At 45.3% G+C, this 27,349-nt stretch overlaps 2 protein-coding genes and 1 long non-coding RNA gene across 5 annotated transcripts in view; 1 reads left to right on the top strand and 2 right to left on the bottom strand.

Moving 5' to 3' along the window:
- The first annotated feature begins 1,448 nt into the window (after positions 1-1,448).
- Positions 1,449-15,128, top strand: LOC115166753 (KH homology domain-containing protein 4). Of its 2 annotated transcripts, none has more exons than XM_029720530.1 (14): positions 1,449-1,713; positions 2,598-2,883; positions 3,482-3,601; positions 3,835-3,914; positions 3,991-4,043; positions 4,258-4,469; positions 4,974-5,182; positions 5,732-5,792; positions 6,513-6,570; positions 7,063-7,331; positions 13,228-13,347; positions 13,572-13,666; positions 13,903-14,087; positions 14,511-15,128. In XM_029720530.1, the coding sequence occupies exons 1-14, from the start codon at positions 1,697-1,699 to the stop codon at positions 14,645-14,647; spliced, it is 1,902 nt and encodes a 633-aa protein (XP_029576390.1). In that variant the 5' UTR covers positions 1,449-1,696; the 3' UTR covers positions 14,648-15,128. The 2 variants fall into 2 exon arrangements, with proteins under 2 accessions (XP_029576390.1, XP_029576389.1); XM_029720529.1 differs by having other exon boundaries at positions 1,449-1,800.
- Positions 7,493-8,648, bottom strand: LOC115166754 (uncharacterized). The gene is made up of 3 exons (XR_003870356.1): positions 8,618-8,648; positions 7,801-7,868; positions 7,493-7,538 (listed from the first exon to the last, which is right to left on the bottom strand). It is a non-coding gene; the product is annotated as an uncharacterized LOC115166754 (long non-coding RNA).
- A 1,774-nt stretch (positions 15,129-16,902) lies between the features above and the next one.
- Positions 16,903-27,349, bottom strand: part of fsd2 (fibronectin type III and SPRY domain containing 2) — a 28,161-nt gene continuing 17,714 nt past the window's right edge. For both annotated transcript variants that reach the window (XM_029720527.1, XM_029720528.1), the window contains 4 exons: positions 26,403-26,536; positions 23,254-23,386; positions 22,655-22,831; positions 16,903-17,219 (listed from right to left, as the gene is read on the bottom strand). In XM_029720527.1, the coding sequence (XP_029576387.1) occupies positions 16,967-17,219; positions 22,655-22,831; positions 23,254-23,386; positions 26,403-26,536 (697 nt within the window). In that variant the 3' untranslated portion in view covers positions 16,903-16,966. The remainder of the gene's footprint in view (positions 17,220-22,654; positions 22,832-23,253; positions 23,387-26,402; positions 26,537-27,349) is intronic.

Here is a 27,349-nt window from a genome sequence, read left to right as displayed (position 1 = left end):
ATTTTCCAAACTTGCCATAGATTTTCAAGCAGATTTAATTCAAAACTGTAGCTTGGCCACTCAGGAACATTCTGTCTTAGTAAGCAACCCGTGTTGTAGGTTATTGGCTGCTGAAAGGTGAATTCCTCTCTCAGTATCTAGTGTAAAGCAGAATAAAGCAGGTTTTCCTCAGGGAGTTTGCCTGTGCTTAGCTCCATCCCATTTCTTTTCGTCCTGAAAAACTCCCCAGTCTTTTCCGATGTAAAGCATACCCCTACCATGATGCAGCCACCACCATGCTTGAAAATAAGGAGGCAGTTACTCAGTGATGTGTTGTGTTGGATTTGCCCCCAAAACATAAGGCTTTGCATTTAGGCCAAAAAGTGTATTCCTTTGCCGTGTTTTTTTTTTCAGTATTACTTTAGTGCTTTGTTGAATACAGATGCACCTTTTGGAAGACTTTTAGTATTATTTGTATTATTATTATTTTCACTCTGTCATTTAGGTCATTATTGTGGAGTCACTACCATGTTGTTGATCCATCCTAAATTTTCTCCCATCACAGCCATTTAACTCTGTAGCTGTTTTAAAAATTACCAATGGCCTCATGGTGAAATCCTTAAGCAGTTTCCTTCCTGTCCTGCAGCTCAGTTCAGAAGGAGGACTGCATCTTTGATGTGTCTGGGTGGTTTAATAAATCATCCACAGCATCGTTATTAACTTGACCATGCTTAAATATATATTCAATGTCTGATTTTTTCTACCAATCACTGCCCTTCTTTATGGAGCTCCCTGGTCTTTGTAGTTTAATCTGTGCTTGAAATTCAAAACTTCCCTGAGGTGCCTTACAGATGTTGTACATATGGGGGACAGGGGAAGGGGTAGTCATTCAGAAATCATGTCCATATTTTATTTTATTTTATTTAACCTTTATTTAACCAGGAATGGCTCATTGAGATTTAAAATCTCTTTTTCAAGAGCGTCCTGGCCAAGATAGGCAGCGCCAAGTCATTACAAAAATTACAAACAACATGAAAAACTACAAGTAATCTAGTAAAAACCATAGAATTAACAAAGAATATAACAAAATCAAAAACGGCAAATTAAAAACATTGACAGGTCAGGGAATCAGTCTCCAGATCATTCATCCGTGATTTAAAAATACCAATCGGGACAAGTTCATCCAGTTTAAAAGTATTTTGTAAGGCATTCCAAGACGATGGCGCAGAGTACATAAAAGCCCTTTTACCAAATTCAGTTCGGACATTTGGAACAGTTAGCAGGATAAAGTCCCGCGAACGAAGAGAGTACCCACCACATTTCTGAACAATAAATCACATAATCCATAGAATGTATTATGTGATTTGTTAAGCCACATTGTAATTCTGAATTCATTTAGGCTTGCCTAAACAACGAGGGTAAGTACTTATGCAACAACTATATTTTTATAAATAAATTTAAAAAATGAACAAATGTGCAATGCACTTTCCAAACTGTGAAAGGCAGCAATACGCAACATAGCGTCTAGTCTGTCGGAAAGCCACAGGAAGAAGAAAGATTTGTCCGTTTTTCTTTGACTTTGCTCTGGTGTTATGCAGTAGAGGGTCGTGTGAAGTTCCCGGGGTGTTTTCATTACGAGCGTGACGGAAATCAACACTGCTCTGTACGACGACGTTGGCGGGCGACTGCCTTTACGACCGGACCGGAGTCCCGTGGAATGAGGACGTGTGCAAGGCTGAGTATAGTAGCTAGCTAGGACACACATTCCTCTGCTAATTCAACGGTGCTAGTTATGTCTTCTGGGATGACTGGGCAGACACCGTAAGTTACACTTTTTATTTAGTACCATTTACTTTTATATTCTGAGTAAGTTACGGACCCAAGAACACGTATTTTCTTTTTAGCTTCGTGCTAACATGTTAGCTACCTAACTTAGTACAGTTACGTTAGCGGCGGTTGCTGGTTTTACAGCTAGATAACGTTCTTATTCCACTGTATGAAAGTACAATTCATTATAACTAGAATATTTCGTAAAGGTTTATCCGAAATTGAGGACCAAGCCACAGTCGTAGATTCTTGTTTTTACCATAGCAGTAAAGTTGATTCGTGCTAACGTTGCTAGAAAACGGTATGCTAATTGAGCTAACGTGAACTAGCTAACGTTAGTTAACAACACCGGTTTCTGGCTAAGTTTAATTGTCTAACGTCGTTAACTAGACACCTAACATATCGCTAGTTAGTGGAGGGTCAAGAAAGCGGTCTCTCTAAAGTTGTGGTTACCTGCTGATACTACCCTCCAAGATAAATGATTTGTAGAGGAACAGGCCATAATAGTTTAAGAGAATGCCGAGGCCTACTAACTCTACGAACACTAATGTTGGCAAGCGGCGCATTCGCGACTAGTGTTACGCTAACTAACTTGCAAACACAAGCTAGCCCTCGAACCCCGCCCTACAAGATGATCTTGAGTTAGATTAAATGATAGGCAACCGGGCAAATTAGCCCCAAACTGTTGGATAAGTTATCTAATCTCAATATGGAGAGCGTCCCAGTTCAGTTATTGTTTCAAGCCACTTGAGGTTGAATTGTCTCATTTCTCTCCATCATAATGGATCCAGGTGCCTAACCAGTAGCAGCAGATGGGATCAGCCTGCTCAGCCCAAAACTAGGGTAGACGTCATGCAAGGCTTCGCTTCCTCTGCCCAGACCTGCACATCGGCCACTACGACCCCTCAATCAGCCCAGCACCCAGTAGCTGGTCCCATGGTGCCCCAGACATTGCAGGGGGACATGCCAGCAGCACAGGGGGGAGGCGTGGAGATGGCTGCTGCTATGGCTGCTAAGATCAACGCTATGCTGATGGCCAAGGGAAAACTGATGGTTCCTCCACCACTACCTGGCAAGGTGAGAGGGAAAGGGTTAATGTCCCTTTCTCTTACTCTATCCTGGTCCTGAGGAATCACTGTGCAGGCTTTTAATCCAGTCATAAGGGTTCACCTGGCCAGTCATAAGAGGCTCAAGCCACAGACTAGAATGGTTTCCTTAGGTGGTGCAACTTGTCTGTGAGAACAGGGAGAGTGATGATTGTCATTGTTTTCAACCACATAATGTAGCCATGTCCCATAGCTGGAGGTAATAGAAGGTGAGGCCAGTTGAGACCATGTGACCTTCACTGATACCCACCTCCTAGAGTAACACAGCAGAGAGAACCACCCTGGTCTCCAGACCCCATGGTTACTGCTGCTGCTCACAACACTCTAGGCAGTCTCTCTAACTCAGTGTTAGTCCTTCTGCACACTGTGATTCCCTGGCTTTTGATCCAGCTCAGTACTAACAAACCTGACTCAACCAAATAGGGCCTTTAGTAGGATCTAAAGCCTGGAACCTGGGTGGCTTCCCAGGAGGGTTAAACACTGACCTAACTGCATGATATTGTATGACCACCATGACTTTAGTTATTTAGTGTTTGTATGTGGATTCATATGAAACGTGTTGCCCACAGATCCCTCCGTGTATGTCGGCTGCCACTAGTGGAGACGAGACTGTGGTGACAGAGGTGGATATCAACGATGTGCCCATCAACAGCAGAAACCTGCTCACCAAAGGAAAAACACAGGAAGAGGTGATTCTTCTCTTGCATCGTCTCCACTTGGCTACTTCTTAAAATGCATTGGGGACAAACCTTGGACCTTTCCTCCTATAGGAATGAAAAGGGGGTGGATACCATCAATCGGCCTGAATCGCAACCCTTTCTGTATAATATAAATCTAATATATTCTATTTAGAAGACGTGTGTACATACATTTTATATATTCGTGGCCCCAACTAATACTGAACCGTTTCTCTTTGTTTCAGATTCGTCAGTTCAGCGGTGCAGTAGTCTCAACCAGAGGCCACTACATGACCAGTGCAGAGAAGTCCCATGGAAAAGGAGTGTATGTATGCAGTTGTTACTGTGTATCTGTAGTTGACTCTGACCATGTGGAGATCTAACCGACTCTTCTTATTTAGAGAAAGGCCTTTGTATTTACACGTCCAGGGGAAGAGCCAAGAGGAGGTCAATAGTAAGTAGAATTTCTATAACCCCCCCCCGTCTACAGTTGCATTAGATACTTTATTATCCTCAGATCCTGTAAATTACTCAACCTAGTCAAGACCACACATCTCAGAAGATGACCGTGGGTTGGTTTGGTTAACTGGCTGTTGTTTTTCTCAGTATATTATTCCCATATTTCTTCCAAGTCCCCTTGTCAATCTATTCCCTGTGTTGTCTTACAGAGGCAGTGCTGAGGATAAAGGAGATCATCTCTGAGGATGTGTTGAGGACAGCTGCAGCATTAGGATCCCAGCTGAGACCCGTCATACCCCCCTTGCCGCTCTACCCCCAGCCCCCTCGCCCCATGGCTGCCCCCCATCCACACCTACCCAGGATGCCTAGTGTCAACCCTCCCGTGCCACATGGACACCGGCCCGCCGCGCCACACCAAGGGGTAGATACAGGGGTCCCTGGTCCTCACAGAATTTTCCCCTGAAAGGTTTTTAAGAAACCCTACTTGGACGATTCCCTCCCTCCTTATTCCCTCCCAATTCTGGGAATCCTCTAACTGGGATTTCTAAAAACCACAGGAACTTTGGGTTTTCACAATTTTGCAGCAGGGAAATGTGTTTTTCAGTTTGCAATCTGGCCCATGTCCCATAGCTGGAGGTAATAGAAGGTGAGGTCAGTTGAGACCATGTGACCTTCACTGATACCCACCTCCTAGAGTAACACAGCAGAGAGAACCACCCTGGTCTCCAGACACCACGGTTACTGCTGCTGCTCACAACACTGTTCTCTAGCTAGTCATTTAGTTGGGTTAAAAAGTTAGCAGTTCAGACATCGACCAGCTCCCTACTCTACTGCTTCCTGTTGTCTGTTTGTAATGTGGTGGTTGAACTATGTGTTGATCTGACCCAGGAGTATCCAAATGTAACTGTCATCTCTCCCTGTCAAGAGTTTTGTGCACGTCAAGATTTTTGTGGGTCTGGACCAGTCCCTGCCCTCGTTCAATGTGAACGAGAAGGTGGAGGGTCCTGGAGGGATGTACCTGGGACACATCCAGACAGAGACAGGAGCCAGAGTGTTCCTCAGGGGGAAAGGCTCAGGGTACATAGAGCAGGCCTCACGACGGGAGTCCTTCGAACCACTCTACGTCTACATCAGGTAACTGATTTTTACTTCCGGGTCAAACACCTTTATTTCTCCAGCCTATAAGGGCTTAACAGACCCTGAAATTAGAGTCATGCAAGTTGCATTGAGACAATTTTCATTGGGGGGCGAACTCATCAATATACACCAACCTGTGATGAGTACAAAAGCCATGTGAACTATTTGGAGGTTAAAGAAGGTGAAACTATTGAAGTGTGTAGTTGTCACTGATACCCACCTCCTATAGGAAACAGTAGAGTGAACCATCTGACCTACAGACATAGGTCTACGGTGCTCTGCACCTACTCACATCCAGAACCAGTACAGACTTAACCGCTGAATTCTCTACCATGCTCTACAACTCACTCGTATGCATTCAGAAGACTGCTCACCACACGTTGGCTAGCTGTCAGTCCTGCTGCTCTCTCCTAGATGTTTGGTGAACCATCTGTTCGTCTCGTAGGGTCTGAAATAGTTTATTTCTCCTGTAGTTGTTCCCTGCTGTGGTGGTGGGTTGTTGTTGTCGGTTTCATTCCATTTCAACACTGTTGTCTTTTCTTGTAGCCATCCCTACTCCACGGGGCTGGAAGCTGCCAAGAAACTCACAGAGAGCCTGTTGGAAACTGTAAGTCAATAAAGTGTTTCTCCCAGATGACTTGTTAGATATTACTGCAATGTCGGAACTAGAAGCACAAGCATTTCACTACACTCGCATTAACATCTGCTAACCATGTGTATGTGACCAATAACATCTGCTAACCATGTGTATGTGACCAATAACATGTGATTTGATACACAACAAGGGAAGCAGACAGTGTAGATGAGAGCATATGCTAAATGACTCCAATGTACATGATCACGTTTTTTTGAACTGGGTCGTGTTCATTGGGCACCAAACAGGAAAACTGACTGAAACAAGGAGGGACTTCCTGGACTAACTTTGTTTTCTGTTGTAAAACGTTTTCCATTTGCGTGCCCTAATGAACACGCCCCATGATGGAGGTTAAAGAAGGTGAAACTATTGAAGTGTGTAGTTGTCACTGATACCCACCTCCTATAGGAAACAGTAGAGTGAACCATCTGACCTACAGACATAGGTCTACGGTGCTCTGCACCTACTCACATCCAGAACCAGTACAGACTCAACCGTTGAATTCTCTACCGTGCTCTACAACTCACTCTGCGTTTTTATACCATGCATGTTGTGGGATTAAACGTGTGTTATTGATATACCTGCTTGTCTGAGACTTATTTCACAGGATTTCTTTCTCTACTCTAAACATGATTCACTTCCCTTTTGTTAGAGTTGTGTTGTCATCCTGTTCCCTCTGTGTCTGTTGTCCAGGTGAGAGCTGAACATAGCCGCATGGTGTCCATCTACACAGCCACCGGCTCCACCCAACGTAAGTCTCCTCTCTCTCTCTCTCACACACACCAGAACTAACTAAAATACCACAGTCACAGAACCAGGGTCCATATTCATAAAGCGCCTCTGAGTACTGAGTGCTGATCTAGAATCAGTTTTGGATTTGAATGGACAAGGGGGGGACCTGATCCTAGATCAGCATTCTTACTCCAAGACATTTTATGAATATGGGCCCAGGAGTTTTCCTGATCAGGTGAATTGGCCATCCAGGTTACGTGGACAGAGAAACTCCTGGCCCTACTCATTTACTTGAATATTATAGAATGACCAGAACGTTTCCGTTCCAGTAAATCACTTCCTATGTTTGTTTAAACCACAGACACAACTAGCTACTGTGGTAAATGAATCTCTTTCTGTCTCTAGTGGCACAACAACAAACAGAACAGTCAGACAGACAACAACCCTGTCTGTGAATGACAACCTCTTCAATCATATCCATTAACCCTGATCTCCTATACTTCCCTTTCAGCACACCCAGCTCATGGATACCCAGCTAATAGCTCTTACTCTAGCCAGGGCTGGTACAGCAGCAGCAGTGGTTACCCAGGGTGTAACGGGCTGGCTGGGGGCTATGCTGCCTCTACCAGCTACCCCACACCGCCAGGACCCTCTGGCTATTGGACTAGTGCTGCTAGTGGTCAGCCCAGTCAATCTAACCTGTCGACAAACCCTCCATCTTCTCAGGCTATGGTTCAGTATCCTGTCTGTCCCAGGAAGACACACGCATACCTATTACAGGTACGTAGTGGCTAGCAAACCATACCTCGACCTATTACAGGTACGTAGTGGCTAGGAAACCATACCTCGACCTAGTACGTAGTGGCTAGGAAACCATACCTCGACCTAGTACGTAGTGGCTAGGAAACCATACCTCGACCTAGTACGTAGTGGCTAGGAAACCATACCTCGACCTAGTACGTAGTGGCTAGGAAACCATACCTCGACCTATTACGTAGTGGCTAGGAAACCATACCTCGACCTATTACGTAGTGGCTAGGAAACCATACCTCGGCCTAGTACGTAGTGGCTAGGAAACTATACCTCGACCTATTACAGGTACGTAGTGGCTAGGAAACTATACCTCGACCTATTACAGGTACGTAGTGGCTAGGAAACCATACCTCGACCTATTACAGGTACGTAGTGGCTAGGAAACTATACCTCGACCTATTACAGGTACGTAGTGGCTAGGAAACTATACCTCGACCTATTACAGGTACGTAGTGGCTAGGAAACCATACCTCGACCTAGTACGTAGTGGCTAGGAAACCATACCTCGACCTAGTACGTAGTGGCTAGGAAACCATACCTCGACCTAGTACGTAGTGGCTAGGAAACCATACCTCGACCTATTACGTAGTGGCTAGGAAACCATACCTCGACCTAGTACGTAGTGGCTAGGAAACCATACCTCGACCTAGTACGTAGTGGCTAGGAAACCATACCTCGACCTAGTACGTAGTGGCTAGGAAACCATACCTCGACCTAGTACGTAGTGGCTAGGAAACAATACCTCGACCTAGTACGTAGTGGCTAGGAAACCATACCTCGACCTAGTACGTAGTGGCTAGGAAACCATACCTCGACCTAGTACGTAGTGGCTAGGAAACCATACCTCGACCTAGTACGTAGTGGCTAGGAAACCATACCTCGACCTAGTACGTAGTGGCTAGGAAACCATACCTCGACCATAGTACGTAGTGGCTAGGAAACCATACCTCGACCTAGTACGTAGTGGCTAGGAAACCATACCTCGACCTAGTACGTAGTGGCTAGGAAACCATACCTCGACCTAGTACGTAGTGGCTAGGAAACCATACCTCGACCTAGTACGTAGTGGTTAGGAAACCATACCTCGACCTAGTACGTAGTGGCTAGGAAACCATACCTCGACCTAGTACGTAGTGGCTAGGAAACCATACCTCGACCTATTACGTAGTGGCTAGGAAACCATACCTCGACCTATTACGTAGTGGCTAGGAAACCATACCTCGGCCTAGTACGTAGTGGCTAGGAAACTATACCTCGACCTATTACAGGTACGTAGTGGCTAGGAAACTATACCTCGACCTATTACAGGTACGTAGTGGCTAGGAAACTATACCTCGACCTATTACAGGTACGTAGTGGCTAGGAAACTATACCTCGACCTATTACAGGTACGTAGTGGCTAGGAAACTATACCTCGACCTATTACAGGTACGTAGTGGCTAGGAAACTATACCTCGACCTATTACAGGTACGTAGTGGCTAGGAAACCATACCTCGACCTAGTACGTAGTGGCTAGGAAACCATACCTCGACCTAGTACGTAGTGGCTAGGAAACCATACCTCGACCTAGTACGTAGTGGCTAGGAAACCATACCTCGACCTAGTACGTAGTGGCTAGGAAACCATACCTCGACCTAGTACGTAGTGGCTAGGAAACCATACCTCGACCTAGTACGTAGTGGCTAGGAAACCATACCTCGACCTAGTACGTAGTGGCTAGGAAACCATACCTCGACCTAGTACGTAGTGGCTAGGAAACCATACCTCGACCTAGTACGTAGTGGCTAGGAAACAATACCTCGACCTAGTACGTAGTGGCTAGGAAACCATACCTCGACCTAGTACGTAGTGGCTAGGAAACCATACCTCGACCTAGTACGTAGTGGCTAGGAAACCATACCTCGACCTAGTACGTAGTGGCTAGGAAACCATACCTCGACCTAGTACGTAGTGGCTAGGAAACCATACCTCGACCTAGTACGTAGTGGCTAGGAAACCATACCTCGACCTAGTACGTAGTGGCTAGGAAACCATACCTCGACCTAGTACGTAGTGGCTAGGAAACCATACCTCGACCTAGTACGTAGTGGCTAGGAAACCATACCTCGACCTAGTACGTAGTGGCTAGGAAACCATACCTCGACCTAGTACGTAGTGGCTAGGAAACCATACCTCGACCTAGTACGTAGTGGCTAGGAAACCATACCTCGACCTAGTACGTAGTGGCTAGGAAACCATACCTCGACCTAGTACGTAGTGGCTAGGAAACCATACCTCGACCTAGTACGTAGTGGCTAGGAAACCATACCTCGACCTAGTACGTAGTGGCTAGGAAACCATACCTCGACCTAGTACGTAGTGGCTAGGAAACCATACCTCGACCTAGTACGTAGTGGCTAGGAAACCATACCTCGACCTAGTACGTAGTGGCTAGGAAACCATACCTCGACCTAGTACGTAGTGGCTAGGAAACCATACCTCGACCTAGTACGTAGTGGCTAGGAAACCATACCTCGACCTAGTACGTAGTGGCTAGGAAACCATACCTCGACCTAGTACGTAGTGGCTAGGAAACCATACCTCGACCTAGTACGTCGTGGCTAGGAAACCATACCTCGACCTAGTACGTCGTGGCTAGGAAACCATACCTCGACCTAGTACGTCGTGGCTAGGAAACCATACCTCGGCCTAGTACGTAGTGGCTAGGAAATCATACCTCGGCCTAGTACGTAGTGGCTAGGAAACCATACCTCGACCTATTACAGGTACGTAGTGGCTAGGAAACCATACCTCGACCTATTACAGGTACGTAGTGGCTAGGAAACCATACCTCGACCTATTACAGGTACGTAGTGGCTAGGAAACCATACCTCGGCCTATTACAGGTACGTAGTGGCTAGGAAACCATACCTCGGCCTATTACAGGTACGTAGTGGCTAGGAAACCATACCTCGACCTATTACAGGTACGTAGTGGCTAGGAAACCATACCTCGGCCTAGTACGTAGTGACTAGGAAACCATACCTCGGCCTATTACGTCGTGGCTAGGAAACCATACCTCGGCCTATTACAGGTACGTCGTGGCTAGGAAACCATACCTCGGCCTATTACAGGTACGTTAGTGGCTAGGAAACCATACCTCGGCCTATTACAGGTACGTAGTGGCTAGGAAACCATACCTCGGCCTATTACAGGTACGTAGTGGCTAGGAAACCATACCTCGACCTATTACAGGTACGTAGTGGCTAGGAAACCATACCTCGGCCTAGTACGTAGTGACTAGGAAACCATACCTCGACCTAGTACGTAGTGGCTAGGAAACCATACCTCGACCTAGTACGTAGTGGCTAGGAAACCATACCTCGACCTAGTACGTAGTGGCTAGGAAACCATACCTCGACCTAGTACGTAGTGGCTAGGAAACCATACCTCGACCTAGTACGTCGTGGCTAGGAAACCATACCTCGACCTAGTACGTCGTGGCTAGGAAACCATACCTCGGCCTAGTACGTAGTGGCTAGGAAATCATACCTCGGCCTAGTACGTAGTGGCTAGGAAACCATACCTCGACCTATTACAGGTACGTAGTGGCTAGGAAACCATACCTCGACCTATTACAGGTACGTAGTGGCTAGGAAACCATACCTCGACCTATTACAGGTACGTAGTGGCTAGGAAACCATACCTCGGCCTATTACAGGTACGTAGTGGCTAGGAAACCATACCTCGGCCTATTACAGGTACGTAGTGGCTAGGAAACCATACCTCGGCCTATTACAGGTACGTAGTGGCTAGGAAACCATACCTCGGCCTAGTACGTAGTGACTAGGAAACCATACCTCGGCCTATTACGTCGTGGCTAGGAAACCATACCTCGGCCTATTACAGGTACGTCGTGGCTAGGAAACCATACCTCGGCCTATTACAGGTACGTTAGTGGCTAGGAAACCATACCTCGGCCTATTACAGGTACGTAGTGGCTAGGAAACCATACCTCGGCCTATTACAGGTACGTAGTGGCTAGGGAACCATACCTCGGCCTATTACGGGTACGTAGTGGCTAGGAAACCATACCTCGGCCTAGTACGTAGTGGCTAGGGAACCAGTACCTCGGCCTATTACAGGTACGTAGTGGCTAGGAAACCATACCTCGACCTAGTACGTAGTGGCTAGGAAACCATACCTCGACCTAGTACGTAGTGGCTAGGAAACCATACCTCGACCTAGTACGTAGTGGCTAGGAAACCATACCTCGACCTAGTACGTAGTGGCTAGGAAACCATACCTCGACCTAGTACGTAGTGGCTAGGAAACCAGTACCTCGACCTAGTACGTAGTGGCTAGGAAACCAGTACCTCGACCTAGTACGTAGTGGCTAGGAAACCAGTACCTCGACCTAGTACGTAGTGGCTAGGAAACCATACCTCGACCTAGTACGTAGTGGCTAGGAAACCATACCTCGACCTAGTACTTAGTGGCTAGGGAACCAGTACCTCGGCCTAGTTCTACGTAGTGACTAGGAAACCATACCTCGGCCTATTACGGGTACGTAGTGGCTAGGGAACCATACCTCGGCCTATTACGGGTACGTAGTGGCTAGGGAACCATACCTCGGCCTATTACGGGTACGTAGTGACTAGGGAACCATACCTCGGCCTAGTACGTAGTGGCTAGGGAACCAGTACCTCGGCCTAGTTCTACGTAGTGGCTAGGGAACCAGTACCTCGGCCTAGTTCTACGTAGTGGCTAGGGAACCAGTACCTCGGCCTAGTTCTACGTAGTGGCTAGGGAACCAGTACCTCGGCCTAGTTCTACGTAGTGGCTAGGGAACCAGTACCTCGGCCTAGTTCTACGTAGTGGCTAGGGAACCAGTACCTCGGCCTAGTAGTATGTAGTGGCTAGGGAACCAGTACCTCGGCCTAGTTCTACGTAGTGGCTAGGGAACCAGTACCTCGGCCTAGTTCTACGTAGTGGCTAGGAAACCAGTACAGGTATGTATTGACAGGAACATGGGTGGGTTGTCCAAATAGGATTCAGGACGGGGATCAGTTGTTTAGAACAGACAACACCATGACACTCATAAGAAAGAAGAAAAGGCTTCTCACCTGAAAATTGAAGTCAGGACATCAGTTTAGAAACGGTCTATCAGTTTCATTAGTTAGTAGCAGCCAGGAGATTGTTGTACACCATTATAAGGGCTAACCAGATGTATTGATGAAGTTGTACACCATTATAAGGGCTAACCAGATGTATTGATGAAGTTGTACACCATTATAAGGGCTAACCAGATGTATTGATGAAGTTGTACACCATTATAAGGGCTAACCAGATGTATTGATGAAGTTGTACACCATTATAAGGACTAACCAGATGTATTGATGAAGTTGTACACCATTATAAGGACTAACCAGATGTATTGATGAAGTTGTACACCATTATAAGGACTAACCAGATGTATTGATGAGGGACACCATTATAAGGACTAACCAGATGTATTGATGAAGTTGTACACCATTATAAGGACTAACCAGATGTATTGATGAAGTTGTACACCATTATAAGGACTAACCAGATGTATTGATGAGGGACACCATTATAAGGACTAACCAGATGTATTGATGAAGTACACCATTATAAGGACTAACCAGATGTATTGATGAGGGACACCATTATAAGGACTAACCAGATGTATTGATGAAGTACACCATTATAAGGACTAACCAGATGTATTGATGAGGGACACCATTATAAGGACTAACCAGATGTATTGATGAAGTTGTACACCATTTTAAGGGCAGGACTAACCAGGTGTATTGATGGCCCTGGGATTAGACTAACTGTTGTTTGACCTTGGTGTCTCAGGACCCTGGGTGCAGTGACCAGACGGAGAGTGACCTGTCGTCATTCAGCTCCCCTCAGGCAGGGGCAGGAAGTCCTAAACGACACTTCCAGGAAAAGACTGAGGATAAGCAGGCTTCTCAGGTGAGACGGAGCTAAAACTGCTGAAATATGCAAGAGAATGATTTAAAAGAATGGCTTGTCAACTGAATAACCTGGCTAAACAAAATCAGTAAAGGCTGTCCCCAACCCAGATGTGTTAGCTCAGTGGTTACTCCAAGTGCAGAAAGTGTTTTTTTGGTTTTAGGAATTCAAACAGTGCTCAGTGATCTTCTGCTAACAGTCCTACCTGTCTCTCTCTCTCTCAGCCTGCCAGCAGCTCACCTGAGGCCCCGGTGAGAGAGAAGTCTCCTCCTCTACCTCCAGCTCAGAGAGAGGAAGAGCCAGGACAAGGAGCTGAAAGGTTTCTACATTGATCTCTGCTCTAAATCTCTAACAATGTTTCTGGTTTTGCCCAGAATGTTGCAGCCACCGGGGTCGTGTTCAAAAGGGCACAACGGGAATAAAAAAGAACCATTGTTTCTTGTTACACTTTCAGATCAGTTTTGGGTTGTTTTTGTACATTTTGCTCCTACTGAACACAGCCCTAAATGAAGCCTCTGATGTTTCTCCACCTGGTTCCTTTGTCTCTGTCTGTAGGATGTTGATGCCACCTCCTCTCCCTGTGTTTCTGGCCCCTGGCCCTGTGGCACGGAAGAGACACAGAGAGACAGCAGTACCAGTGGTCCCACCCAGTCTACCACCCAGCACCCTCGGCCCTGTGGCACACAAGAGACCCAGAGAGGTCCCACCCAGTTTACCACCCAGCACCCCTGCATCACAGGGTACGCTTCTTACTGGGAACATACTTCACTGTACTTGATGCCTGAATGGGCAGACTTTTTGACCATGATGAAGTTGAGTGGTGTTTTCAAAGATGGCTTCTCCCCTCAGTAGTGGAGTAATGGAGACAGACAATCTGTTCGAGCTCCTCTGTGATTGGCTAAGCCATGCTAACTGTCACTTCCTGTATGTGTTCTTTGTCTTCCCCTTGTTCCCTCTCCACATGTCTCCTGGACCTGCTGCTACCTAACATGGGTCTATCTCATCTGGTGTCTGTGATCCCTCTGCTCTGACTGGCTGTGGATCAATCCAACCAACTCAAACATGGGCTGGGCTCCTCTTGTTTTGCTCTCTGTCTCTCTCTCTCTCTCTCTCTCTCTGTCGCTCTCTTTTTCTGTCTTGCTGTCTGTCTTTGTTTTCTACAGATTTTCCTCAGGAGGTGAAGAAGATGAAGGTAGTGGAGAACCCTTCAGGTTTAGTGCCCTATGGAGGTAGGGTATTGGACACTTCATGCCTAGTACCCTACGGTGGGGATTCTTCTGATGAAGGCGAGGACTCCTAGCAGTAAGACTGTAACTCATACGCCCACTACCCTTCACTAATCCCATCAGCCCCACCCTAAAGTGTCCTCATTCCACTTAGATGCTGGGTTGCCGTGTTCAGCCCAAGTCTAGCTAGCTCTGCTATTACCGTCATCGACTACTGGACAGAGTGTTGCATTGCTATGGCCCTGCCCCCAAAAACAAAGCTACTTTATATTATTATAATTATTAAAGACAGTTTTCATTTGAAAAGGTCATTTTTATTTCAAATCTGAAAAAGCATATGCGGTTGTCCATCCACGACCGAGCCCGCTCCAGGACCGAGCCCGCTCCAGGACCGAGCCCGCTCCAGGACCGAGCCCGCTCCATGACCGAGCCTGCTCCACGACTTAGCCTGCTGTACACGAATTCACTGATTATTACTGTTATATTGTATATAATGGAAAATGGTGTGAATCTGTTCCCATGGAATACTTTAATAAATGGATTTGGAAACAACCATCATCTTGTTTGTTTAATAGTGTTGTGATAGTCCAGTCCAGGGTTTCATCATGTTAGTCTGTAACAGTGTTGTGGTAGTCCAGTCCAGGGTTTCATCATGTTAGTCTGTAACAGTGTTGTGGTAGTCCAGTCCAGGGTTTCATCATGTTAGTCTAACAGTGTTGTGGTGATCCAGTCCAGGATTTCATCATGTTAGTCTGTAACAGTGTTGTGGTGGTCCAGGGTTTCATCATGTTAGTCTGTAACAGTGTTGTGATGGTCCAGTCCAGGGTTTCATCATGTTAGTCTAACAGTGTTGTGGTAGTCCAGTCCAGGGTTTCATCATGTTAGTCTGTAACAGTGTTGTGGTAGTCCAGTCCAGGGTTTCATCATGTTAGTCTGTAACAGTGTTGTGGTAGTCCAGTCCAGGGTTTCATCATGTTAGTCTGTAACAGTGTTGTGGTAGTCCAGTCCAGGGTTTCATCATGTTAGTCTGTAACAGTGTTGTGGTAGTCCAGTCCAGGGTTTCATCATGTTAGTCTGTAACAGTGTTGTGTTAGTCCAGTCCAGGGTTTCATCATGTTAGTCTGTAACAGTGTTGTGGTAGTCCAGTCCAGGGTTTCATCATGTTAGTCTGTAACAGTGTTGTGGTAGTCCAGTCCAGGGTTTCATCATGTTAGTCTGTAACAGTGTTGTGGTAGTCCAGTCCAGGGTTTCATCATGTTAGTCTGTAACAGTGTTGTGGTAGTCCAGTCCAGGGTTTCATCATGTTAGTCTGTAACAGTGTTGTGGTAGTCCAGTCCAGGGTTTCATCATGTTAGTCTGTAACAGTGTTGTGTTAGTCCAGTCCAGGGTTTCATCATGTTAGTCTGTAACAGTGTTGTGGTGGTCCAGTCCAGGGTTTCAACATGTTAGTCTGTAACAGTGTTGTGGTGGTCCAGTCCAGGGTTTCAACATGTTAGTCTAACAGTGTTGTGGTGGTCCAGTCCAGGGTTTCATCATGTTAGTCTGTAACAGTGTTGTGGTAGTCCAGTCCAGGGTTTCATCATGTTAGTCTGTAACAGTGTTGTGGTAGTCCAGGGTTTCATCATGTTAGTCTGTAACAGTGTTGTGGTAGTCCAGTCCAGGGTTTCATCATGTTAGTCTGTAACAGTGTTGTGTTAGTCCAGTCCAGGGTTTCATCATGTTAGTCTGTAACAGTGTTGTGGTGGTCCAGTCCAGGGTTTCATCATGTTAGTCTGTAACAGTGTTGTGTTAGTCCAGTCCAGGGTTTCATCATGTTAGTCTGTAACAGTGTTGTGGTAGTCCAGTCCAGGGTTTCATCATGTTAGTCTGTAACAGTGTTGTGTTAGTCCAGTCCAGGGTTTCATCATGTTAGTCTGTAACAGTGTTGTGGTAGTCCAGTCCAGGGTTTCATCATGTTAGTCTAACAGTGTTGTGGTAGTCCAGTCCAGGGTTTCATCATGTTAGTCTGTAACAGTGTTGTGGTGATCCAGTCCAGGGTTTCATCATGTTAGTCTAACAGTGTTGTGGTAGTCCAGTCCAGGGTTTCATCATGTTAGTCTGTAACAGTGTTATTTGAAACAGCTGTGTAGTCCTTGGGTAAAAAAACTGTACCCGGGGGGCATCAGTTTAGCAAACCCTGGTCTAAACCACTGAAATAAATGTTTTTATTCAGATATGGTTGTTAATAATCCACTTACACAAAAGGGTCATAAACATGTTTTTGTAGTATAATTTTGCGCTACCATGCAGTGTTGTCCAGAGGGTTAGAATAAAAAACAGACAACAGAAAGACGTTTCCATGGACAATACACCTGTATTGTGTGTGTTTTTAATGTACATCGTGGTAGGTAAGCTCAGACCAAGTGGACATACTGCGGTGCCTCTACCCCAGTGCGAACAGTGAGCGCACCGGGGTTGTCCAGAGCAAAGCAGGGATGAACGTAGTGTAGGAAGCTACAGTAGAAGGTGTGGAGGTGTTGTTCCAGGTCTACGTTGAAGAAAGACAGGATCCCTCTCTCATAGTTCAGACTGAGCCCTATCCTCACAGGGTTCACCGTTATCCGGATGTCTGGGCTCCAGCCGCTGTGGAGGAACTCATACTTGTGTCTGGAGAGGAGGAAGGAGGAGAGGGGAGGAAGGGGGAGGCAGAATGGAGGAAAGGAGAAGACAGAATGGAGGAAGGGGGATAGATACAGAATGGAGGGGAGGAAGGGGAAACAGAATGGAAGTAATGATGTCATTTAGAAAGTGATGGTTCTATGTGACTTGTTACACATCATACTTCTATATACACGTAATGGCCAGTTTATTAGGTACACCACCACGTTCACAAAAATGGTTCTCTCCTACAGACAGTGAGTCACATGGCTGTGGTGGAAAAGGGTCCGACCTGGTACTAGATGGGTGATACCTAATAAACTGGCCACTGAGTGTACAGGATATAGAAGAAGAATTATGTGACAGGAAGTCGTACTTGCGTCTGTATGGAGATGGAATGGAAGAGAGGGGAGGAAGGGGGAGACTGATGTCATTAAGACCATACAATGTTATGTGACTTACACTTAACTCATTCATAACATGTATGTCTGTGCTGTGATAATATAACATAAGTAACGATACAATAATTTTTAGCAGACGCTTTAAAGCGACATACAGTTAAAAGATTTCTGGATGGTTTTCCCAGATACAGATTAGACTAGTCCTGGACAAAACATCATTATCAATTGAGAATCTCACTTGAACATAACCTTTTAGTTCAGGCCTAGTCTTAATCTCTGTCAGGGAAACAAACCCTTAGGCTTCCTGGTCCCAACGCTATGAAACCGGACCAATAATGTCACAGTAAATTACTACATGAGACCCTTGATGCAGGAATCAAATGGTGTTGAACCTGTATCTTAAACTAGCAGTACCACGGGGAGACGGTATGTACATCCTCAACCCAACACTGTATCTTAAACTAACAGTACCATGGGGAGACGGTATGTACATCCTCAGCCCAACACTGTATCTTAAACTAGCAGTACCACGGGGAGACGGTATGTACATCCTCAACCCAACACTGTATCTTAAACTAACAGTACCATGGGAGACGGTATGTACATCCTCAACCCAACACTGTATCTTAAACTAACAGTACCACGGTGAGACGGTATGTACATCCTCAACCCAACACTGTATCTTAAACTAGCAGTACCACGGTGAGACGGTATGTACATCCTCAACCCAACACTGTATCTTAAACTAGCAGTACCACGGTGAGACGGTATGTACATCCTCAACCCAACACTGTATCTTAAACTAACAGTACCACGGTGAGACGGTATGTACATCCTCAACCCAACACTGTATCTTAAACTAACAGTACCACGGGGAGACGGTATGTACATCCTCAACCCAACACTGTATCTTAAACTAGCAGTACCACGGTGAGACGGTATGTACATCCTCAACCCAACACTGTATCTTAAACTAACAGTACCACGGTGAGACGGTATGTACATCCTCAACCCAACACTGTATCTTAAACTAGCAGTACCACGGTGAGACGGTATGTACATCCTCAACCCAACACTGTATCTTAAATTAACAGCACCACGGTGAGACGGTATGTACATCCTCAACCCAACACTGTATCTTAAACTAACAGTACCACGGGGAGACGGTATGTACATCCTCAGCCCAACACTGTATCTTAAACTAACAGTACCACGGTGAGACGGTATGTACATCCTCAACCCAACACTGTATCTTAAACTAGCAGTACCATGGGGAGACGGTATGTACATCCTCAACCCAACACTGTATCTTAAACTAACAGTACCACGGTGAGACGGTATGTACATCCTCAACCCAACACTGTATCTTAAACTAGCAGTACCACGGTGAGACGGTATGTACATCCTCAACCCAAAACTGTATCTTAAACTAACAGTACCACGGTGAGACGGTATGTACATCCTCAACCCAACACTGTATCTTAAACTAGCAGTACCATGGGGAGACGGTATGTACATCCTCAACCCAACACTGTATCTTAAACTAGCAGTACCATGGGGAGACGGTATGTACATCCTCAACCCAACACTGTATCTTAAACTAACAGTACCACGGTGAGACGGTATGTACATCCTCAACCCAAAACTGTATCTTAAACTAGCAGTACCACGGTGAGACGGTATGTACATCCTCAACCCAACACTGTATCTTAAACTAACAGTACCACGGTGAGACGGTATGTACATCCTCAACCCAACACTGTATCTTAAACTAACAGTACCACGGGGAGACGGTATGTACATCCTCAACCCAACACTGTATCTTAAACTAACAGTACCACGGTGAGACGGTATGTACATCCTCAACCCAACACTGTATCTTAAACTAACAGTACCACGGGGAGACGGTATGTACATCCTCAACCCAACACTGTATCTTAAACTAACAGTACCACGGTGAGACGGTATGTACATCCTCAACCCAACACTGTATCTTAAACTAACAGTACCACGGTGAGACGGTATGTACATCCTCAACCCAACACTGTCACTGGGCCAAATAAAACCCTTTCACTGCCAAAGAGAGGATTAGCAGGGAATATGAGAAGTGTGTATTGTCAGGTTCTGCGTAGGCAGTAGGTACTCTCTATCTTTCTCTCCGTTCTCTCTCTCTCCTCTCTCTCTCACACACTTTGAGGTGGTGGTGTTCCGTGTTGAGATGTCTCAGTGAATGATCTCCTAGTAAAGAGAGTTCCACAGTCCTGTTTAGTGGCAGGAATAGTAGAGTTGCTATGGCAACAGCAGCTATAAGGCAACGGTATTCTATTCTATGTGCTTTTTCACAAGAATAAAAAAAACTTGACTTGTCACTTCTGCCTCAGAAAAGGTTTAGGAGGCGAAATGTGAGAAGAAGCGAGCCAAGCGCTTCAGGAAGGGGAGAGATATTTTAATGACCAAAAATCTCCTTGGCTGGCCTACTTTTCAGACAGTGTGTGGTAATGGTGGACCCTGTGGGAAGATAAGCATACATCTCCCTCTGGGAAGCCATGCAGTGGTAGTGGTGAGTCAGCTGAATTTAAAGCACCGCCAGGAGTCAGCCCTCTAGAACAGTGTTTAACAACTCCCAGTCTGTCCAGTAGTCAGCTGAATTTAAAACACCGCCAGGAGTCAGCCCTCTAGAACAGTGTTTAACAACTCCCAGTCTGTCCAGTAGTCAGCTGAATTTAAAACACCGCCAGGAGTCAGCCCTCTAGAACAGTGTTTAACAACTCCCAGTCTGTCCAGTAGTCAGCTGAATTTAAAACACCGCCAGGAGTCAGCCCTCTAGAAGAGTGTTTAACAACTCCCAGTCTGTCCAGTAGTCAGCTGAATTTAAAACACCGCCAGGAGTCAGCCCTCTAGAACAGTGTTTGCCAACACCCAGTCTGTCCAGTAGTCAGCTGAATTTAAAACACCGCAGGAGTCAGCCCTCTAGAACAGTGTTTAACAACTCCCAGTCTGTCCAGTAGTCAGCTGAATTTAAAGCACCGCCAGGAGTCAGCCCTCTAGAACAGTGTTTAACAACTCCCAGTCTGTCCAGTAGTCAGCTGAATTTAAAACACCGCCAGGAGTCAGCCCTCTAGAACAGTGTTTAACAACTCCCAGTCTGTCCAGTAGTCAGCTGAATTTAAAACACCGCAGGAGTCAGCCCTCTAGAACAGTGTAACCCCCAGTCTGTCCAGTAGTCAGCTGAATTTAAAGCACCGCCAGGAGTTAGCCCTCTAGAACAGTGTTTGCCAATTCCCAGTCTGTCCAGTAGTCAGCTGAATTTAAAGCACCGCCAGGAATCAGCCCTCTAGAACAGTGTTAAACAATTCCCAGTCTGTCCAGTAGTCAGCTGAATTTAAAGCACCGCCAGTAGTCAGCTGAATTTAAAGCACCGCCAGTAGTCAGCTGAATTTAAAGCACCGCCAGTAGTCAGTTGAATTTAAAGCACTGCCAGTAGTCAGTTGAATTTAAAGCACCGCCAGTAGTCAACTGAATTTAAAGCACTGCCAGTAGTCAGCTGAATTTAAAGCACCGCCAGGAGTCAGCCCTCTAGAACAGTGTTTACCAACTCCCAGTCTGTCCAGTAGTCAGGTGAAAGGCCCTGTTTGAGGACTATCAAAACGTTGTGATTGTAGTGTATTGGGGGCCTCAGTCTGTGCAGACTTGAGTTTCAAACCAGCACTCACACGCCGGATTCAACTATCAACTGCTTCTCTGGACCTCCATTAGGTTATTCAGGTGGGATTGTGTGGGGCTAAAACAAACAATCGTAGAACTGACTATCCTACCGAACCTTGACTTCGGCGATGCCATTTACAAAATAGCCTCCAACACTCTACTCAGCAAATTGGATGCAGTCTATCACAGTGCCATCCGTTTTGTCACCAAAGCCCCATATACTACCCACCACTGCGACCTGTATGCTCTCGTTGGCTGGCTCTCACTTCATATTCGTCGCCAAACCCACTGGCTCTAGGTCATCTATACATTTTTGCTAGGCAAAGCCCCACGTTATCTCAGCTCACTGGTCACCATAGCAGCACCCACCCGTAGCACGCGCTCCAGCAGGTATATCTCTCTGGTCACCCCCAAAGCCAATTCTTCCTTTGGCCGCCTTTCCTTCCAGTTCTCTGCTGCCAATGACTGGAACGAACTGCACAAATCTCTGAAGCTGGAGACTCATATCTCCCTCACTAGCTTTAAGCACCAGCTGTCAGAGCAGCTCACAGATCATTGCACCTGTACATAGCCCATTGGTAAATAGCCCATCCAACTACCTCATCCCCATATTGTTCTTTTTGTTGTTGTTGCTCCTTTGCACCCCAGTATCTCTACTTGCACATTCATCTTCTGCACATCTATCACTCCAGTGTTTAATTGCTAAATTGTACTTCGCCACTACGGCCTATTTATTGCCTCACCCCCCTTATCCTACCTCATTTGCACACACTGTATATAGACTTTTCTATTGTGTTATTGACTGTACGTTTGTTTATTCCATGTGTAACTCTGTTGTTGTTTGTGTCACACTGCTACGCTTTATCTTGGCCAGGTCGCAGTTGTAAATGCGAACTTGTTCTCAACTTGCCTACCTGGTTAAATAAAGGTGAAATAAATAAAATAAAAATTACAACAGGTTGAGAATCGCTTGTGTAACCTATCACAGCAGTCCGTTACCGGGAGGGAGGGAGGGAGGGCAGGTTGGTTCCTTCCCGGTAACAGTTAGTGATAGCTAGGTTAGAGGGTTAGGAGGTTAGAGGGTTAGGGGGATATGGGGTTAGAGGGTTAGGGGGTTAGAGGGTTAGAGGGTTAGAGGGTTAGGGGGTTAGAGGGTTAGGGGGTTAGAGGGTTAGGGGTTAGGTTAACGTTAGGGATTCTCACCTGGACGGGTTGAGTTTAGGGTTGAACAGGGATGTGGACATTAAGCTAGGGTTAGGGACCATGCACCAGGACGTGTTGGCTCCTCCCAGGTAAGAGTTAGTGATAGGTTAGGGGTTAAAGGTTAGGGTTTCTCACCTGGATGGGGTGAGGACATGTCTCATGCACCAGGACGTATTTGTTCCTCCCAGGTAGGAGTTTCTCTGAGTATCTTCATAGGCCACTCCAATCCTGTACTCTGTGTCCTCCTCCAGTTCCACCTCCCAGTAATGTCTGCCTCTCACAGGGATTAGGTCCCCTAACACAGCTACACACCTGGACCAAACACACACACATACAATATACACTATCAGAGGGAGGAGACACATCTACACACAACTACACACACACCTACACAGTACACACACACCTACACACCACACACACCTACACAGTACACACACCTACACAGTACACACACTACACACACCTACACACTACACACACCTACACAGTACACACACACAACACACACACCTACACAGTACACACACCTACACACAACACACACACCTACACAGTACACACACTACACACAACACACACACCTACACATTCACAACACAATCACGGGATGAGTACACTCACATTTTCAGGTGATTTATTTTTGAACGCAACAGTAAATATCCCATGTCATTAACAGATCCCTATTAGCTGAGGTGTTCAGCAGGTGTAAACCACCTGGTTGGTTTGTCTACCTGGCGAAGGTGTTGTCATCGAAGGTCATGGCGGAGAGCGGGAGCTCCTCGTCTCCGTAGAACATGGAGAAGCCGTCCTCAGAGATGGACAGACAGGGGTGGGCTGTGTCCTGCAGCAGGTGGAAGATGGTTCCTACACACACGCAAACAGTAACAACCTCACTGTCTGGTCTTGACAACTATAAAACACACAGTAACAACCTCACTGTCTGGTCTTGACAACTATAAAACACACAGTAACAACCTCACTGTCTGGTCTTGACAACTATAAAACACAGTAACAACCTCACTGTCTGGTCTTGACAACTATAAAACACACAGTAACAACCTCACTGTCTGGTCTTGACAACTATAAAACACACAGTAACAACCTCACTGTCTGGTCTTGACAACTATAAAACACACAGTAACAACCTCACTGTCTGGTCTTAACAACTATAAAACACACAGTAACAACCTCACTGTCTGGTCTTGACAACTATAAAACACAGTAACAACCTCACTGTCTGGTCTTGACAACTATAAAACACACAGTAACAACCTCACTGTCTGGTCTTGACAACTATAAAACACACAGTAACAACCTCACTGTCTGGTCTTGACAACTATAAAACACAGTAACAACCTCACTGTCTGGTCTTGACAACTATAAAACACACAGTAACAACCTCACTGTCTGGTCTTGACAACTATAAAACACACAGTAACAACCTCACTGTCTGGTCTTGACAACTATAAAACACAGTAACAACCTCACTGTCTGGTCTTGACAACTATAAAACACACAGTAACAACCTCACTGTCTGGTCTTGACAACTATAAAACACACAGTAACACCCTCACTGTCTGGTCTTGACAACTATAAAACACACAGTAACAACCTCACTGTCTGGTCTTGACAACTATAAAACACACAGTAACAACCTCACTGTCTGGTCTTGAACAACTATAAAACACACAGTAACAACCTCACTGTCTGGTCTTGACAACTATAAAACACACAGTAACAACCTCACTGTCTGGTCTTGACAACTATAAAACACACAGTAACAACCTCACTGTCTGGTCTTGACAACTATAAACACACAGTAACAACCTCACTGTCTGGTCTTGACAACTATAAAATACACAGTAACAACCTCACTGTCTGGTCTTGACAACTATAAAACACAGTAACAACCTCACTGTCTGGTCTTGACAACTATAAACACACAGTAACAACCTCACTGTCTGGTCTTGACAACTATAAAACACAGTACAACCTCACTGTCTGGTCTTGACACTATACCAGTACAACCTCACTGTCTGGTCTTGACAACTATAAAACACACAGTAACAACCTCACTGTCGGTCTTGACAACTATAAAACACACAGTAACAACCTCACTGTCTGGTCTTGACAACTATAAACACACAGTAACAACCTCACTGTCTGGTCTTGATACCTATAAAACACAGTAACAACCTCACTGTCTGGTCTTGACAACTATAAAACACACAGTAACAAACCTCACTGTCTGGTCTTGACAACTATAAAACACACAGTAACAACCTCACTGTCTGGTCTTGACTAACTATAACACACAGTAACAACCTCACTGTCTGGTCTTGACAACTATAAAACACACAGTAACAACCTCACTGTCTGGTCTTGACAACTATAAAACACAGTAACAACCTCACTGTCTGGTCTTGACAACTATAAAACACAGTAACAACCTCACTTTCTGGTCTTGATACCTATAAAACACACAGTAACAACCTCACTGTCTGGTCTTGACAACTATAAAACACAGTAACAACCTCACTGTCTGGTCTTGACAACTATAAAACACACAGTAACAACCTCACTGTCTGGTCTTGACAACTATAAAACACACAGTAACAACCTCACTGTCTGGTCTTGACAACTATAAAACACACAGTAACAACCTCACTGTCTGGTCTTAACAACTATAAAACACACAGTAACAACCTCACTGTCTGGTCTTGACAACTATAAAACACACAGTAACAACTCACTGTCTGGTCTTGACAACTATAAAACAACAGTAACAACCTCACTGTCTGGTCTTGACAACTATAAAACACACAGTAACAACCTCACTGTCTGGTCTTGACAACTATAAAATACACAGTAACAACCTCACTGTCTGGTCTTGACAACTATAAAACACAGTAACAACCTCACTGTCTGGTCTTGACAACTATAAAACACAGTAACAACCTCACTGTCTGGTCTTGACAACTATAAAACACACAGTAACAACCTCACTGTCTGGTCTTGACAACTATAAAACACACAGTAACAACCTCACTGTCTGGTCTTGACAACTATAAAACACACAGTAACAACCTCACTGTCTGGTCTTGACAACTATAAAACACACAGTAACAACCTCACTGTCTGGTCTTGATACCTATAAAACACAGTAACAACCTCACTGTCTGGTCTTGACAACTATAAAACACACAGTAACAACCTCACTGTCTGGTCTTGACAACTATAAAACACACAGTAACAACCTCACTGTCTGGTCTTGACAACTATAAAACACAGTAACAACCTCACTGTCTGGTGTTGACAACTATAAAACACACAGTAACAACCTCACTGTCTGGTCTTGACAACTATAAAACACAGTAACAACCTCACTGTCTGGTCTTGACAACTATAAAACACAGTAACAACCTCACTTTCTGGTCTTGATACCTATAAAACACACAGTAACAACCTCACTGTCTGGTCTTGACAACTATAAAACACACAGTAACAACCTCACTGTCTGGTCTTGACAACTATAAAACACACAGTAACAACCTCACTGTCTGGTCTTGACAACTATAAAACACACAGTAACAACCTCACTGTCTGGTCTTGACAACTATAAAACACACAGTAACAACCTCACTGTCTGGTCTTGACAACTATAAAACACACAGTAACAACCTCACTGTCTGGTCTTGACAACTATAAAACACAGTAACAACCTCACTTTCTGGTCTTGACAACTATAAAACACACAGTAACAACCTCACTGTCTGGTCTTGATACCTATAAAGGTGCTATGAGACAGAATAATATTTGACAGTGAACAACATCAACTAAACATACTACAGCATCGGGACATGGGGGTCTGTCCTCTCACCTGTAGTAGAGACGGTAAAAGCCTCGCTCCTGTCACTGGGTCCTCCGATGTTGACAGCTCTGACGTAGATGAGGTACTGTCTTCCTGACTGCAGCTGGATCAGACTCTCACAGGTAGGAACAGCCACGATGGACCTGCAGGGAGAACCAATCACATTATAGACCAGGAGGTAGAACCAATCACATTACAGACCTGCAGGGAGAACGAATCACATTATAGACCAGGAGGTAGAACCAATCACATTACAGACCTGCAGGGAGAACAAATCACATTATAGACCAGGAGGTAGAACCAATCACATTACAGACCTGCAGGGAGAACCAATCACATTATAGACCAGGAGGTAGAACCAATCACATTACAGACCTGCAGGGAGAACCAATCACATTATAGACCAGGAGGTAGAACCAATCACATTACAGACCTGCAGGGAGAACCAATCACATTATAGACCAGGAGGTAGAACCAATCACATTACAGACCTGCAGGGAGAACAAATCACATTATAGACCAGGAGGTAGAACCAATCACATTACAGACCTGCAGGGAGAACGAATCACATTATAGACCAGGAGGTAGAACCAATCACATTACAGACCTGCAGGGAGAACAAATCACATTATAGACCAGGAGGTAGAACCAATCACATTACAGACCTGCAGGGAGAACAAATCACATTATAGACCAAGAGGTAGAACCAATCACATTATAGACCAGGAGGTAGAACCAATCACATTACAGACCTGCAGGGAGAACCAATCACATTACAGACCTGCAGGGAGAACCAATCACATGTTATTGGTCACATACTTAGCAGATGTTATTGCGGGTGTAGTGAAATGCTTGTGTTCCTAACTCTAAAAAGTGCAGTAATATCCAGCAATTCACAATACACACAAATCTAAAAGTAAAATAATGGAATTAAGAATTAAATATTAGATTGAGCA

This window comes from Salmo trutta, chromosome 29 (assembly GCF_901001165.1).
Source record: "Salmo trutta chromosome 29, fSalTru1.1, whole genome shotgun sequence".
NCBI lineage: Eukaryota > Metazoa > Chordata > Actinopteri > Salmoniformes > Salmonidae > Salmo > Salmo trutta.
Note: the sequence above shows the minus strand (reverse complement) of the source record. Positions and strands in the feature narration are given on the sequence as shown.

Bases quoted from the DNA above. Each gene is read 5' to 3' on its own strand.
- LOC115166753 (XM_029720529.1), top strand. From the start codon at position 1,772: ATGTCTTCTGGGATGACTGGGCAGACACC. The intron at 5,183-5,731 runs GTAACTGATTTT...CTTTTCTTGTAG, and splicing joins CCACTCTACGTCTACATCAG to CCATCCCTACTCCACGGGGC. The intron at 5,793-6,512 runs GTAAGTCAATAA...TCTGTTGTCCAG, and splicing joins CAGAGAGCCTGTTGGAAACT to GTGAGAGCTGAACATAGCCG.